Source organism: Hemiscyllium ocellatum, chromosome 19 (genome assembly GCF_020745735.1).
Source record: "Hemiscyllium ocellatum isolate sHemOce1 chromosome 19, sHemOce1.pat.X.cur, whole genome shotgun sequence".
In the NCBI taxonomy this organism is placed as follows: domain Eukaryota; kingdom Metazoa; phylum Chordata; class Chondrichthyes; order Orectolobiformes; family Hemiscylliidae; genus Hemiscyllium; species Hemiscyllium ocellatum.
Window position 1 is genome coordinate 37,994,879 of NC_083419.1, and position 18,155 is coordinate 38,013,033.

General features: G+C 38.3%; 1 protein-coding gene across 1 annotated transcript in view; it reads left to right on the forward strand.

Annotated features, from left to right (window-relative positions):
- kcnq1.2 (potassium voltage-gated channel, KQT-like subfamily, member 1.2) overlaps nt 1-18,155 on the forward strand; it is a 358,931-nt gene that overhangs the window by 144,947 nt on the left and 195,829 nt on the right. Inside the window, exon 13 of the mRNA XM_060840067.1 lies at nt 9,612-9,680. Coding sequence (XP_060696050.1) covers nt 9,612-9,680 — 69 coding nt within the window. The remainder of the gene's footprint in view (nt 1-9,611; nt 9,681-18,155) is intronic.

An 18,155-nucleotide genomic window follows, 5' to 3' on the forward strand; every position in this document is an offset into this window, starting at 1 on the left:
AAATAGTAATTCTTTCTGATAGCTTTGGAGTAAAAGGTGGTTAAATTGAGCAATGTTGTGTATTTTTATAAAATCTTTACTTTTTGTGACGACTCTCGGAATAGTGGGATTTGATTTGTGGTGTGCTATGCCAGTGAGGTATGACATAGGGCAGTGATGTCTAACAACAACTACTCTTCAAAAATAATTTATTGCTTTGAAAGTGTTTAGGCTATCCTGAGGATATGACTGTCACTACATACCAGTTAGTTTTTTTCTTTAATATGACAGAGTGTCATTTCTGGAAAAAAACAGTAACTTGACGTGAGTACTTGGAGTTCAATATGCTGGCTAATGCTACCTCTCAACCTTGCACAACTGAACATGCATTCAACAGATTAATAACCCAAGCAGCACAATTTAAAAGAATCACCGTCTATCTACAATTTTATTGTTGGTTGATTTCTTCTAGTTGTTACTATGGCTCAGTAACTGGTTGCTGCTTTCCTTAGCTGTTTAAAATTGTAAAATTCACAAGCAGTGATGAGGGAGATACTGATTGATATTTTTGCTGACTTTGAGACTTCTGTATGAATAAGCTATTCCCAGACTTGGATGAACTAGTAGCCCTTCAGCTTGGAATAATGCCCAAATTGGAGAATAAACGGGGCCATGTAAATCAGGACAGGTCACTTTAATGGAAGCAGGAGGAGGGGTGAAGAGTTCTCATCAAAAGGGATTTATCCACTGCAAATGTTTAGGAAACAATTTTAACTGAACCTTAGCAAGGAATATGTGTGAAAAGATTCCATTTCGTAAGGATATTTTCACTAAAATTTACGACTGGCTGCAGCCAAAACCATTACCTTACAGCAGGCAAGGATCACGTTGCTAGTTGCTGTGAAAGTGACCATTGTGATAAACCTCTCTGCATTTAGCTCCTTCCAGATTAGAGTGGGCGTATTTGCAACATTTTGCAATTTGCTGTGTATTATTGTGAAGGAATATCACTAATCGCCTCTTCATTGAGATGTAATAACTTTTTTTTATCATTTTGAGAGCAGCTGCAGTGAGTGAGGGGTGTATTAAGATTGCAGGTGTAGGGTGTATTGACTGCATATATCAACTCTGCCCTCTATTGGAACGTAAAGGGATTCCATTCATTCAACATCCAAACAGGCTGTGGCCATAGACAGCAGATCATGCAGGACAGTAACTAGTGTCTTGGCAACAGTCAGATCAAATATTTCTGAACCAGAGACCTATTATGTGTGAGGTGAATGTGAAATCCACTACTGTATCGAAACACAACTGTCATGCTACCTTCAGTCTGCAGCAAGTCACTGTGCTGCCCCCAAAAAACCAAAAAGCTGACTACAGGTGGTGAGGTATCTGCTGATGACATGACTCATATTGACTGTGCATTTGAATGCAAAAAATACCACATCGCTATACAAAATGTGATTGAACAGACCACTGCCATATTGAAATAACATATCTGTTGCTTGGATAGCTTTCATTGAGCCCTACAGTACTTGGCAGCGCAAGTGCTAAGTTGGCTGCATACTGCAGAACTTTGAAATCATGACACTTTTTGTCACCAGCTTGAACAACAAAGAGGAGGAGAGACATGCACTGGTGATGAGGAAGTAAAGAAAGTGAGATGAACAGGTTTTCAATAAAGAACTAAACTGAGTGTGATACCAAGAATTTCAACCCCACATTCACCAACACACCAAATGTCCTCCAAATCATTGCTTTCACTCTCTCACTGACCACAGTGCCAGCTTGACCAGAATGTAAAAATGTAAGTCATGATGAAATAAATATTCCAAATAAAATTTGTAAAGCAAAGCTTGCTAATCTACATGCAAAAACCAAGAAATCCCCTCTCATTTCATCAGTAGCTATCTTTGCTGTGCCTTTGTTTATCCGAGTACTGTGATGATTTTGAGACGCCGGTGTTGGACTGAGCTGTACAAAGTTAAAAATCACACAATACCAGGTTATGGTCCAACAGGTTTATTTGGAAGCACTAGCTTTTGGAGTGCTGCACCTTCATCAGCTTGTGACAACCACCTGATGAAGGGGCGGCGCTCCAAAAACTAGTGATTCCAAATAAACCTGTTGGAATATAGCCTGGTGTTGTGTGATTTTTAACCAAGTACTGCAAGGCAGCATTAGACCAGTTGCTGGAGCATGGTTGATAGAATGCTGTTGAATTTCAGTGGAGGAGACAGCAGATGCCCTTGCTTAATCAACTCTGGGTCTACAAGATCACACTGCACCTGCTCACCATATATAGCATCTGTCTAGGCTAGCTAGATGACAGCCAGCAGCACAGTTGCAATGGTGAGAGGATTAAAGCTGTTTTCATTGTTAAAGAACCCCAAATTCACATTGCAAGAAGCCACTGACACTCCATGGCCTGGTCGCTGCTACCCACTGGTTTGTCACGTCTGCCGTCTTAGTAATTTGTTCGAGGGTAGATTGCTGGTATATGAGAATAGCACAAACCTTCTTTCCACAATCCTCAGCCATAATGCAAGCAGTCCAAGTTTACTTGGGAGTAACCTGAGATTCCACTGTAGCACTCAAACATTGCTTGTCTGCTGCTCATGCCACAGTGGAGGCTGTGACATTTGCCATAAGATATAGCATCATGGTTGAGTTACAAGTGTATGAACAGAGCTGGTCACCACTTCTAGACTAGAAATTATGCTTTCCAAACTTTGAATATAGCCCTGTGACTAACTGGTACTGGAGTACTTTGTTAATTTTTCGATTTGATTTGATTTATTATTGTCACGTGTACGTGAAATAACTCCACAAAGGCTAGTATCCTGTCACCAAGTCACCTTTTATTTACAGGTGGAGAGTCTTTGATCCTGATCCAGCTTCCTGAAAGCCAGTTGTTAGAGTGAGCAGAAGCTCTGACACTCCTGGTTATATTTCTTTTAGGATGAAGTTTAGCTTTATTCATTGGTTGTTATGGGAAGAAAAACAAACAAACAAAAACAGATATATAACACTTGTGAATGTAGATCTCCATGGGTCCTACTTAATAAAGATAATTCTCCCTGGATACCTCCATCTTTCCTCCTTTGAGATTCACCTTAAAGCTTAGTTCTTTGACCAGGTTTTCAGTATCCAACTTAATGTTTCAGTTTGGTGTCTATATTTGCATGATTGCACACTTGAGGCACCTTATGACATTTTGCTATGTCACAGGCACAATGTAAATAGAAGCTGTTGCTCATATTTCCTAATTAGAAGTAATTAATTCCAGTGATATATGTAAGAGTAAAAAGTGAGGTCTGCAGATGCTGGAGATCAGAGCTGAAAATGTGTTGCTGGTTAAAGCACAGCAGGTCAGGCAGCATCCAAGGAACAGGAAATTCGACATTTCGGGCCAGAGCCCTTCATTCCTGATGAAGGGCTCTGGCCCGAAACATCGAATTTCCTGTTCCTTGGATGCTGCCTGACCTGCTGTGCTTTAACCAGCAACACATTTTCAGCAGTGATATATGTAACCAATTTAATTCTATTAACCAAGTTACTTTAAAATTGATGAACTGATGTATTAAAGTAACAAAGTAACTCATTTAGGACAGCCCCAATCAGAGAACTGAAGTCCACCTAGCTGACCTTGTTACACTCACTATACCATGATATAGTGAAAATCATGCCTTACATAAATACAACAGAGTAATAGAACAGAATGCAGAATATAATGTTACAGCTACAGAAAAGGTGCAGAAAATTATCAATTCTAATATGAGAGGTCTGTTCATAAATCCAATAACAACAGGGATGAAGCTGTTCTTGAATTGGTTGGTATGTGTTTTCAAACTTTTGTATCTTCTGCCTGATGGAAGGGGGCGGAAGAGTGTATAATTGGGGTCAGAAGAATTTTTGATTATGTCCGCTGCTTTCCTGAGACAGAGAGAAATATAGGTGGAGTCATTGGAAGGAAAAAAACTTTTCTGAAGTTCTATGTTCTGAAGGAGGGTCACTGTATTCAAAATATTCACTCTGATTTTTCTCAACAGATGCTGCCAGACTTGCTGAGTTTTTGCAGCAATTTCTGTTTTCGTCAATAGAACGTAGACTGGTTTGCGCAATGGACACTGTTGGATTCGCATCTCTGTAATTTCTTGCAGTCTTGGGCAGAGCAGTTGACGTACCACACTGTGATGCATCTGGATAGGACGCTTTCAATGGTGCATCAATAAAACTTAATAAGAATCATTGTGGACATGCTGAATTTCCTTAACCATCTGAAGAAGTAGAGGCATTGGTTTGCTTTCTTGACCATAGGTTTAATCGGCCAGGAATGATTATTGATGGTATTTACTCCTAGGAACTTGAAGGTCTTGAATATCTCCACCTCAGCACCATTGATACAGACAGGGACGTGTATTGCACTCCACTTCTTGAAGTTGATGACCAGATCCTTCATTTTGCTGATAGTGAGGGAGAGATTGTTGCCTTTATACCAGACCACAAAGCTTTCTACCTCTTTCCTGCACTCTATCTTGTCACTGTTTGAGATCTGACCCACCACGGTGGTGCCATTAGCAAAGTTGAAAATGGAGTTGGAGCTGAATTTGTCCACACAGTTCTGAGTGTATAAGAGTATAGTAATGAGCTGAGTATGCAGTCTTGAAGGGCACTGGTTTTGAGGATTATTGCTGAGGAGGTGTTATTGCCTATCCTTACTGATTGCAGCCTGCAGATCAGGAAGCTGATGATCAAGTTGCAGAGCGGGAGCAGAGTCCTAGGAGATGGGTTTGGTTGGAAATGTGTTGAAAGTAGAACTAAAGTCAGTAGTAGGTGTCTGACATAGGTGTCCTTGTTATCTAGATGTTCCAGTGATGAATGCATGGCCAGGGAGATGGCATCTGTCATGGACCTATTGTGACAATAAATGAATTGTAGTGGATCAAGGCAATCTGGGAGGCTGGAGTTGATGTATGCCATTACTAACCTCTCAAAGCACTTTACAGGTGTAAGAGCCAATGGGCAGGAATTATTGAAGCACATTGTCTGATTTCCTTTTGGCACAGGGATGACAGTGGTTTTTTTTGAAGCAGGTGGGAACCTCACATCTTCGTAAGGAGAGCTTAATGATGTCTGCAATTACTCCCACCAGCTCATCTATGCCGGATCTAAAGCATTGCTGTGGTCTCCATCTGGGATAGTTGCTTACCATGGGTTCACACTCAAGGAGAGATGTCTGTGGTGGTGACTGTGACTACAGGTGCACCCGAGGCTGGCGGGGCAGGTGATATCATTTCACTGACTTTCTGTTCAAAACGAGCATAGAATACATTGAGATTATCAGGGAGGGGCACATTGTCATTGATTCCATTTAATTTTGCTTTGTAACCCATTGAGATTGACCACAGATTTCCTGTCAAGCTTCATAATAACATTTTATTGTGCATATCCATCAATGTTCCTCTATAGGTTGTGGCACCAAATACTTCTGTATCCTATGTACTGAGTCTGTAGTGTTTCAGAAGATGTTCTTTCAGTGATGGTCAGTAAAGTAGGTTAAAGTTCACTGACCTGAGGGTAGACGTGATCTAAGTATAGATGACAATGGTGACCAGAGCCATAGAATTGGAGAAAAATGTAAAGAAGCACTTGAAGCGAAGCAGAAGAATATTACATGTGAAAAAAATGGTCAGCAATCTATTCAACCACAGAAGTAGAGGAAAGACTTGAAGAGCAGCCCATCTACAACATAATGCTGTAAGTGAAGAAATTCAAGGCTCACCTAGGCATCAGATAGTGAAGTGGGAATGCTGACACAAAGCTGACCAAACACAGGACAAGCCATAGCAGGAAACTCAACAAACTGCCAAAAAATTCAATTTGGCACTGAGAGTAAAACATTACAGTAGATTGAGGATTTTTCAGAGCTCAGGAAGAAAAGAAGGTTCTCCAGCAAAATATACAAATACACAAAACTAAAACAGGGTGCCATTTATGGTCATCGCCATAATGGGACTGCATTGGAGGATGCTGAACTCTGGCAGTGTTACAGGAGGTCGTGAATGCTGAGAGCAATCATTTTGAATCTACATTAGCAGTGCAGAAAATGAAAAACAGACCCTTGTAGTCTGTAAATCTCCATGCATCTCTCCAGGGGCTGAGGAATGAGAGAGATTATTCCTGGTGAACATAACTGACCTATTAATTGCTTTCGGCTCCCCGATTTTGCAAACCTGCAAGACAATCTCTAGCATGCAGGTACTACGGTCGATGCCAATAATACTATTTTTAAGTTCAATACAGGGACCCCATCCCTAGGACTACAGGAAGATAATGCAGAGCTGTAATTTCTCCCATTTTGCTTAATTATCTCATGACAGCAAGTGTAAATATGGAAAGGTATCAAAGATAAAGGTGAATAGCTACGATATGGCATTCTAGATTTTAGTTTGCTCTTTAAGACAAAGAATGAATCCACTACTCATATTGTTCATCTAGTGAAGGCAGAAGTCTTGACCTTCTGGCACTTTTGGATTCAGTGCCAGAATCCTTTTGTTGATGAAGGTAACAAAGAATTTCAATTCTATGTTTATTCTCTGAACCTACCAATAACATAAAACAATGTCGCGGCAATCACATTTGCATAAAGAAATTCACTGGTAAGGGCAGCAATACTACAGGGAAATGGAAAGACACTGGCATCCTGAAATCTCATCTGCTGTCAGCTGTACGCCTACATCTGTTGGAGATGAACAGGACCTTGGCAAAGTTGCAAACAGCTCAGCTGAACGCAAAGGACATGCCAGTGTTGAAATTTAATGCAGTAAACAGTCACAAATGGTAGACAGTCTGACAATTAAGAGACTGGCAGCTGCAATGTAGCTTATGATAGTTCAGTCAAATAAAGCTTCAACATTTTCTGAAGCCAGAGAACTGGACGCAATATCTGAGAAGTCTGTTTAACACAAAGCTTTTAGCTTGATCACCATTCACAAACTAGCCAATTGTGAAATAATAGTACAGCAAATGGGAAGAACCCTCATTCAAAGTCCATTTTTAATAACAACTAGATTATGTGGTCAGTTGAACTCCCTCCACAGTCAACACATTGTCCAATATGATGGAGTTTAATGGTTCGGTCTGCACCGACCTAAGAGAGTTTGTGTCTGAATGTCCCTGTGGAGCTCTTGTGATCAGCCATTCACACTTATTTAAGTTGATAGCCCTTGCAGAGTACTTTCAGACAGCAAAACCCCTTTCTGACAGATTGATGTTGCAAATTACAAAGCGATGTAAATATTCAGTCATTTTGAGAGCTGCTGTTTTGGTCATTTAAAATACTGATGAAGTTTTTAAAATAATTTATCTTGTGGTTCAACCCATTTAGTAAGTAAAGTCATTTTTGATGTGAAACATGGTTTTATAACTGGACTCAGGGAAGCCAAAGAAAGGAGAGTAATGAACCATGTGAAGGTAAGAGAAGGATTGAAATTGCAAGCAAATAAATGACATTTTGCACTTCAGGGTAAGTGCAGGAAATGGCACTGAAATAGTATTCAGTGCATGAAATGAAGCAGTGAGGGAATTTGAGTTAAACTGTAACACATAAGTTCAATATTTCCCGCAATAGGCAAGAATGGTTAGGACCAATGCAAGTAGCCAGAGGAACATACTTAATTTGAATGGAGTGTGTGGAGATGAAAGAGAAAGTCTTAGGTCATAAGAATATTGGCCAGGTGGAAGAGGGGCTTGCAGGATACAGACCAGTTAGGCCACACTTCAAGGAAGAGTTGGAGAGCAATCTTAGTGGGAGATGCAAGTGTGGAAGAGTTGGCTGGCCAGGGTGAAGAAGACACGGTTAGGCCCAGAATACTGGAAATGGCTGAAGTGGTGAAACGATGGAGCAGAGATGTTGGTGGAAAGAGACTGGACAAGGAGGTATAAAAAAAAGGAATAGCATTTAAAAGATACAAGTTAGTTGGGCATATATTGCTGAAATGAGAGGTCTTCTTTGGGCAGGTGCTGCTTGTTGGTTTTGGAATCCAAGAAAATGAAACCCAGGTGGTTCACTCATGTCTTTTATAGATAGAAATCAGCTATCTTTCCATAGCTAGGCCTCCATGCAACTCGAGGTCCACAGAAATGTGGTATACTCTTAACTGCTGTCACAATGCACTTCTTTAAGGGCTCCAGGCTAACTTTATGTGATGCTGGCAAGTTATGATTTTGGACCCACTGTTATGTGCTGCCACTGGATGACACCATTGGTACAGCCTGCATGTAACAATCATGCAGATACACTTTCTGTGAACACGGAACAAAATAATGTAGGCAAACACAGGAATTATTTATTCAAAAGTGCTATGACAATTGACTAAATAAAATAATCAATGCATTTATTAATGTCATACTTTTGATGTTAAGGTCATGAGTACACTTAACATGTTTAATATTTATATTTAACAATATTTGTTTGACAGATTTATAAATCATGAGGCTTATTGCTTGAAAGTTATGCATTAAGTGATAGCCTAGTCATTGCAGTTCTGATTCCAAAATTATGCTTCTGTCTATATATTTTCCTAGATTCAATGATAAATGCAGGAGGGTATGCAAGAAGCAGCACCAGGCATACCTAAAAATGAGCTGTCAATTTGATGAAACCTTAACAGGACTATGTGCATGCCAAAAAGCAGAAACAACATTTTGATTATTTAGCTTTTCTCTTTTAGCATCATACAGGAAGTGAGTGATGTGTGTTAAGGCGTTTTTACTGTGTTGGAATTTAAATAAAGTGATTGACAAGGATATAGTTTGCTCAACTGGGCGAAAGTTGAAATCTTTGCATTTTTAATATTTTTGTAGTCTGTTGTTGTTCACCAGTACACAGAATTTGTATCTCTCAAAAAAATTTATTTAAATGGGGTTTTCTCTATTCTTGTTTTTTATTGTTTGCCAACAGAAATTCCAGCAGGTAAGTGCCCATTAGCCCTTGATAATTTCTAAATTAAAAAAAACTGGAATATAATCATTGATATGCCTTGATTTATGCCTTCTATGTTTTGTCTGAGCAGTGTAATTTATGAAGTGCAAATTTGTTAATCAGTATCTGTTGAACCCTGAATGCATCACATTGATTCACTAAATCATTGAACTGAGGGTATAAAAACTTAAGGAATAATTAAGGTTTAGATTATTAGTATCTCAGTTGATGATATGCATAATTTTTTATTCATAATCTATTAAATATATTGTTATCAATATTTTGTTTTTAAACTTACTACAGATGAACTTATATTTATACTTGTTTCTAAATTACACAGTTGATCAGCTGCTGTTCCACCTGTTGTAGCAATAGGATAGAATTGAATCAGTGATTATTTGTTAAAACTTGTCAGACTACACATATATAATGACTCTGTGCACAAATTGAACAGACATCATACTAAATAAATATTTCAATATAGATACATTAAATATCCATGTTTCATTATTTCTCATTGGTTCCCAGCAGCCAACTCTTCATGTTGCCCATTGTCTTTGCCAGTGTCACAGACAGTATGTCTGTTTTGTACTCCAAATGTTAACGGAAGCAATTGTAAAATGGGACAAACACTTTTCTCTTTCAGCTGCTTGACAAGTCCTTTGTATGTAAGGGTCTTGGAATCACAGGCAACAAGGCAACTCAATTCAACAAGGTATTTACTGAGTTTTGTGTCATTATCAGCTTTGAGGTCCTATCAAATGTTGTTATATCTTATTTTGTTTTGACATTGTACTTCCTTACATGATTCTAGAACATTTAACAGCAAAGCAAAACCTACAGCCCTTTATTATGTATATTAGAATCTAAAACATTATACTGCGCTCCACTTTCATATGTTTAGGCCTGTGGAAATGTTCATGAAAACATGATTTTCTTAAAGTTGTATTCCATTTAGTTTTTGTAAATTTCAACTGTTGTTCCAAAATAATTGTTATTGGGAATAAATGAAAAGCAAGGCAATTTAAGCTGGTCTGTAAATGCGCGTAACTAGTAAAAATTTGAATATTTATAAACAGAAGCTAACCTTGGATATGTTAAAAAATGTAGCAGTTATATTTGTATATTATACACATATATTTGTGCTCCACTACTGACAATATTTGTTTTGCTGTATACTGTTATTGGACACCAATGTCTTTAAAACTTCAAGATTAATTTGACTTAATATTTCATAAAGGCATCATCCCATTTATATTGTGAGTATGATTTAAAGTTTTTGATGTTTAGCTGTACAAATTCACATTTAAATAATTGAATCTCCTTTTTGGGAGATATTTGAGTTTCAAAGGTCTTCATCATCTTGATTTGTTGCGTGGAATAAAGCAAGTAAAGGTGAATGAGAGGGAAAATATAACATTTTTATGAAGGACTTAAACAGAGTAAGGTACCACATTACAAGCCACCCCACTCAATGGAGAAAAAACAGTGTTGTTGGCCTAACCTCTTCCATGACTGGGCTTTGTTAAAACTTTATCAGTCTGTTTATTTGGAGTACAGCTTTTTGGTGTGGAAATAAGTCAGCAGTTTCTGTATTCATCTGATACAATCATTTATGTTTAAAACAAAGACCAGTTAATCATAGGAAGGTGGCAGAGTGTAGAGTGGCAGTTAGTGAGAAGATTATTGTGGAGTCAAAGGAATATTTCATTAATTTTGAAATATAATTGAAAGGAACTTACTAGAACATTTTCCAAGCAACCTCCACTGCACTTTTTAAGCATCAGGTTTGACTTCTCCACATTTGGTTCCACAGTGTGTGACTCACAGTGCTCACACTCTGGTGCATTGCAGCATTAAAATCTGCACTTGCATCCTATGGCACAAACCACGTTTGCATAAATGAATGAGGTCTCCATCTGTGCTGTAGGGGAATGCATGAATGCCAAATTCCTGGTCAATTTCTGAATTGGAGCAGGTCAGACATTGACAGGAATGCGGTATTATATGTTGGTTGCTCCTAAAAGATTGGGATAGTAACAAGATAAAATTGGTTCTTTAAGTGTTCAATGCAGATGTGTGCAGAAGGTCTTGTATTGCCAGAGGGTTACATTACTTGCCATCCTGAAAGCACGTGCAACCTGAATAGACCAACTTTAAGCCTGCTCTCAGCAATAACACTTTCAGAGTTGGCTAAACTCTGGTTGAACTTTTGCCTCTCAGTGCACAAAAAGTCCTGTCTTCAGGAGCTGCTGGCCAACCATTCCAGAATTGCCAGAACCCTGAACTAGTCCTACTGAGGAAGTTGAAAAGGAGTTGGAAGTTGAATGAAAGGGTTTGACACCTTGTGAGTCATGGCACTCACAGGTTAAAAATAAAGTTGTCATAGTCTTACTGGACCATACTGATGCCCTCTCTTTAAAGAGGTAGCTGTGATTTAACCTAGTATCACCATGTCTCAGGTGAGGGGAAAGATTGAGAAGGAGAGTACCTCATGCTAACCTCAGCTGGTGTGAGAATTGAACCCTTGCTGTTGACATTACTCTGTATTGCAAATAAACTCTCCAGCCAACTGATCTAATGAACCTAACAAGTCCTGATTTCATGTACTCTCTCCCTTCTTTCCAACCTTTTCAAATAAGTATGTCAATTGAGACCTATTTAAGCAGCAAAAAAAACTTCTTTCTAGCTTGAAGTTCTGAATTGGTATGTTTATAAACAGATTTATTAAATAGTAAATTGAGTATAATTTAATTAGTGAATTAACTATGTTTTGAAAGCTTGCTGTGCTGTGTTTTTATTTATAGTATTTTTCTGCTTCATGCTCATGCTTAAATTTATTACAAGTAAAGCATTAGGCGTGTAAGCAGCACAAAAAATGCTGCATCCATAATGGGAATCCATATTTGTAGTGTAACGTTTAGGTAACGAAGAAATTGACAGAATAGCTGAGTGTAACTTAATTGAGTATCTTGACTACTTGCTTTTTCATTATTACTTTTGGTGGTTGAATAGATTAATGTAACAATTTCATATTTTGATTTCCATTGAACTTATATATTTGTTTACAGTAGATGTCACCTTTACAAGGGAGAGGACAGCCACAAAACAAATTCTCTTCATAGTTTTATTTAACCTCTTATAATCTGTAAGATATAAGGAGTTAAGGGAATGGGGTGGGGTTCTCTGGCAAATACCCTTCAATATCCCTAGATAATTTTGGTACTATAATCTCCATGAGCAGTGTTTTACTTGAAGTAGTTTCAGTCTTCTGCTTGAAATTTATTTAGATGGGAAATTATTTCCAATAGTTGAAATGAATTAATGTCTTCCTACAATCAATATTATAAATCAATTAAAGTTAAAGGCATGATATCTACTTGATTACTAAGCAAGGACCTGTGAAGGTAAATTTAAAAAGGAATAGAGATTTTTTTAGGCAAAAGCAAAGGGGATTTTAAAGTGGTACTCGGAATTACTTCATGGCAAACGAAAGTTGTTGCAATGATATGATGCAGTGTGCTATATGACTTGGAGGGTCACTAATAAAATGAAGCATTCGAGACCTGTAATGCTCATTGACAAGTTGATACAAATGTGCAAAAAATATTCCAATTTGTTATCTTAGAAAATAATCTTTTAAAATATAGTTTTATAGAAATGACACTCCTGGGGTGTGGTGCACTAATCAGTTATCACATAAAATCTCATTGCACTGTTGTCAACAACTGATACATACTAAGCAATGATGAGTGAATTCCACCATTTGATGTAACACTATACTGTGTACTGATGAAGGGCTTTTGCCCAAAACATTGATTTTCCTGCTCCTCTGATGCTGCCTGACCTGCTGTGTTTTTTCTAGTATCACTCTAATCAAAACTCTGGTTACCAGCATCTGCAGTCCTCACTTTTGCCTATACTGTATACTCACTGAATCTAACAGACCATTGCAAAAACTTATCTGCATGGAGTTTGGATAATCTGGTCTGGTGTGCTGCATAGACAGAAAGGCTGAATTAAATAGTTTGACAAAGGAAAATATTTAGTTCATAACAAGGCAAGCATGAATAATATGGGTAAAAAATGAGGTCTGCAGATGCTGGAGATCACAGCTGAAAATGTGTTGCTGGTTAAAGCACAGCAGGTTAGGCAGCATCCAAGGAATAGGAAATTCGACGTTTCGGGCATAAGCTCTTCATCAGGAATGAATATAGGAAATTCGACGTTTCGGGCATAAGCCCTTCATCAGGAAACGTCGAATTTCCTATTCCTTGGATGCTGCCTAACCTGCTGTGCTTTAACCAGCAACACATTTTCAAGCATGAATAATATGTTGATTTCATAAAAGCTGTTCTACACAAGGGTATGGGCAATCTCAACAATTTTAAACAAAACTAAACTAAACTGTCTTCAAGGCAGTGAGTAGCCTAAATTGCACTATGGTTGCTATTCTTAAAAATACAAACCTGCTGAGTGTAAAGAATATTGTTGATTCTCAGTAGTTATTCAGGTGCTTTGATAATCAACAGTGAACAGGATGAATATTACTGTCACAAGGAACTTGCAAGGCTGATGGGCAAATCATGGATATTTCTTTTCAGTTTTCATAAAAGATTTTGATTATCACCTTTTGTAAACTCAAGAAGAATTAGGAAGCTACAGTAGTGTATTAACATCTCTTCTACATTAGCAAAGATATATCCTTAATTATCAGAAGTGGACATAGATAAAGTTGTTAACTAACTCTATTTAATATTTTCATAATTATGCTATGGTTGTCAGTATATGAAACAAAATGCAAAGTGCTTTATCCGAGGAAAATTTGTTTCCCTTTTTGTGGTTGACATTATGTTGTATGAGTGTATTTAGGAATCAAATGCATTCAATTAATTTATAACCAGCACAGGATATAACTAATTGCAATATTCAGCCTCTGTGTGACTCAAGGGAGCTCTTAAAGATATTGTTGAGAAGATACAAGAGTTTGTCACAAATGCTGATTTATTATCAGCGCTGGTACATCTTTATGGATGCCAAATTCAGCCTAAGCTTGACACCATCTAGGACAATCAGCCCGCTTGCTTGATACTGTATCCACAAGCATCCACTCCCTCCACCATTGATGCTCAGTCATAGCACTGTGTACTATCTACGAGATGCACAACAGAAATTCACCAAAGATTCTCAGGCAGCACCTTCCAAACCTACAATCACTTTCATCGAGATGGACAAGGTTAGCAGATATAAGGGAACACCACCACCTTCAGGTTTCCCTCCAACTTGTTCATGATCCTGACTTGGAAATATATCACTATTCCATCATTGTCACTGGGTCAAAATCCTGGAACTATATCCTTAACAGCATTGTGGGTCAACCTACAGCATGGGGACTGCAGTGGTTCAAGAAGGCAGCTTACTACCACCTTCTCAAGGGCAACTGGGGACAGGCAATAAATTTGGTTAGCCAGCAATGCTCATGTGCCATGAGCAAATGAAAAAAATCAATTAAGAGTGTAGTTCAAAGGGTGCATCTGAGCCTGGATTTTAAAAGTGAGGCATGGAGTACAAAACCAAGGAAGGTAAAATAAACACATTAAAAATTTTAGTGTCATAAGACATTGGAACAAGAGTTGACTAATTGGTCCATAAGACCTGCACTGCCATTTGATAAACTCATGACTAACCTGCAATGGGCTTCACTTTCAGTTTCATAATGTTTGTAACAGTCCAGCATCTGGAGACATACAGTAGTCATACTTGCACAGCTGAAATAAATGTATATTCTTGCAAAGTAAATTTCTTTAGTAAACAAATAAAATGTTCACCATCTTTGGAAAGTTGCATAAATGTACATTACTTACATTGTATTCGTTTTACAAAGTACATTTAAGTTGGCAAATTCAGCAGTGTCTTTGTTAGGTAACTTTGATCACAGGTAAATGAGTCCCTGGAAGAAAAAATGGCTAATCACTTGTTCTGGAAACATCGGTGGTTAGCTGAATGGGCCACAAAATGGGAAAGAGGGAACATGACAAATATCATGCAAGCAGAAATAAACATTTCAAAACCAGTGACTGAATACAATTCAGTGATTTCTGGCTTTAATTTGGACTAAACCAGTTCCATCCAGATATTTTAAACCTCTCTGCTTATTTTAACACAGCAAGGTTTCATTACTTTTCTAAGGACAGATGAACTTGGTCAAAAACCCTTGGTTCATTCTATTGAAGGTTAATAAAGAAATATGAATTCAGTTGATGACTTGAAAAGTCAGAAATTAAATTTGCAAACTGAAATTTTATTTTGGAAAATGCTAATATTCAAAATATATGCAGTTGTTTACCAAGTTTGTTTAATTTGACAGTGATTGTCTGCAGACTTTATTTTGCAAATGATAATTTGCATCATTTTGAAATAACGTTTTCTTGAAACTATGAACAAGCATGAACAATAGTATTTATTGGTACTAGTTCATGCAATAAAAATGCATACATGAGAAAGCTCATCTCTAGATATGACAAGCTCATAATATTGATAATTCATGTGTTCCAGTGTTCCATCAAAACATTATTATTTTGTAACATCTTTATGATTTTTTAAAAATTTCCAGATTGAGCAATCTGAAGTTTGGAACAATTTGACAATTGTAGTTGAATAGTACATCGTACAAATTTAAATAGAGATATTATATATTAAACTTTTACAACTTTTTTTCTTACCCAACATACTCATTTGTTTTCATTTTTAGGTATTTGGTACTCTCTATTCACATATCCTTATTAGAGCTTTCAGCTAGTGTGCACCTCCTGTGTATGCAAAAATCAAAACATAATGTCTTCTATTAAATCCTGAGCTTACTAAACAATACTGAGCATGTAAATAGTTACAGTAACGGTCAATTTAAAATAATCAGTCAGCCCAAGATGAGACTGATTTATGCTTGCTAGCTGCAACAGAACTTGTTCACCACAAACAAAATAATTATGTTCAAGCCTTACACCTTGTTAATTATCCAAAAATGTGAGGTAGCTAGTTTCCTGTTGCTTCCACTATGACCAATCAGCACCCTTACTTGTCTATAGTTTAAATTGTTATAATCATTCAAAGCTTGGCATCCTTGTGTTTATTTTGATAATCTCAAGATAAAATGTTTCATTAACAAGTCTCTAACATACAAGCCTGGGCCAATCCATATCATCTATCTAAATCTGCCATCCATTTTCTAAGGATCTGTATCCCTTTGCTCCCTGCCCATTCATGTATCTGTCCAGGTACATCTTAAATGATATTGTTCCTGCCCCTACCACGCATTCCAGGTGCCCACCACATTCTGCATAAAGAACTTTCCACGTATTTCATTCAAACTTTCCTCCTCTCACTTTGAACTCGTGCACCCGAATAATTGATTCCTCCACTCTGGGGGGGAAAATATTCTTGCTTTCCACCCTGTCTACACCTCTCAGGATTTCATAGGCCTCAATCAGTTCCCCCATCAACTAGCTTCTTACCAATGAAAATAATCCTAATTTACTCAACCTCTCCTCTTTAGCTAGCACCCTCCATACCAGGCAACATCCTGGTGAACCTCCTCTGCACCCTCTCCAAAACATCCACATCCTTTTGGTTATGTGGTGACCAGAACTGTACGCAGTGTGCCAAATGTGGCTAAAGAAAAGTCTTATACAATTGTAACATGACCTGCCAACTCTTGTACTCAATACCACGTCTGATGATGCCTTATGCCTTCTTGACCACTCTACTGACCTGTGTTGCCACCTTCAGGGAACAATGAATCTGAACACCCAGATCTCTCTGTACATCAGTTTCCCCCGGACTTTTCCATTTACTGTGTGGTTTGCTCTGGAATTGCATCTTCTAAAATGCATCACCTCTCATTTGTCTGGATTGAACTCCATTTCTCTGTCCAACTCTCCAATCTATCTATACTCTGCTGTCTTCTCTGACAGTACCCTTCACTATTTGCTTTGCTACCAATCTTAATATCATGTACAAACTTGCTAAGGAGGCAACTACCCCTTCTGCCAAGTCATTTATGTATATCACAAACAGCAGTGGTCCCAGCACGGATCCCTGTGGGACACCATTGGTCACAGGTCTCCATTTTGAGAAGCTCCCTTCCTCTACTACTCTCTGTCTCCTGTTGCTTAGCCAGTTCTCTACCAATCTAGCTAGAACACCCTGGACTCCATGCAACTTCACCTTTTTCATCAGCGTACCATGGGGAACCCTATCAAAGGCCTTACAAAAGTCCATGTATATGACATCTAAATCCCTTCCCTCATTAATCAACTTTGTCACCTCTTCAAAGAATTCTATTGGGTTTGTAAGACATAACCTTCCCTACGCAAAACCATGCTGCCTATCACTGATTAGCCCATTTTCTTCCAAATGGGTATATAATCTATCACTTAGTATCTTCTCTAGTAGCTTCCCTACAACTGAGGTCAAGCTCACAGGTCTGTAATTAACTGGATTATCCCTGCTATCCTGTTTAAACAAGGGGACAACATTAGCAATTCCTCAGTCCTCTGGGACCTCCCCTGTTTTCAAGGATGCTGCAAAGATATCTGTTGAAGCTCCAGCTATTCCCTCTCTTGCTTCCCTTAGCAACCTGGGATATATCCCATCTGGTCCTGGGGATTTGTCCACCTTAATACCTTTTAGAATACACAACACTTCCTCCCTCCTTAATGCCAACTTTACCTGCCTGACCTGCTGTGCTTTTCAAGCATCACACATTGGACACTGCAGTAATCAAAGATCTATCCCTAACCTCAACAATCACCATGTCCCTCTCCTTGGTGAATACCAATGCAAAGTATTCAAGTAATCTCACCCATTTTCTCTGCCTCCATGCATATGTGTCCTCCTTTGTCCTTGAGTGCGTTAACCCAATCCCTTGTTACCCTCTTGCTCCTTATAAATGAATAAAAGCCTTTGGGGTTTTCCTTAACCCTGCTCACTAAGGATATCTCCTTTGTCACGAAGAATTAAGGGCTATGGGGAGAATGCTGGTAAGTGGAGTTGAAATGCCCATCAGCCATGATTGAATGGCGGAGTGGACTCAATGGGCCGAATGGCCTTACTTCCACTCCTATGTCTTATGGTCTTATGGTCTTATCTCATGACCCCTTTCGTCCTCTTAATTCCTTGTTTCAAATTGGTC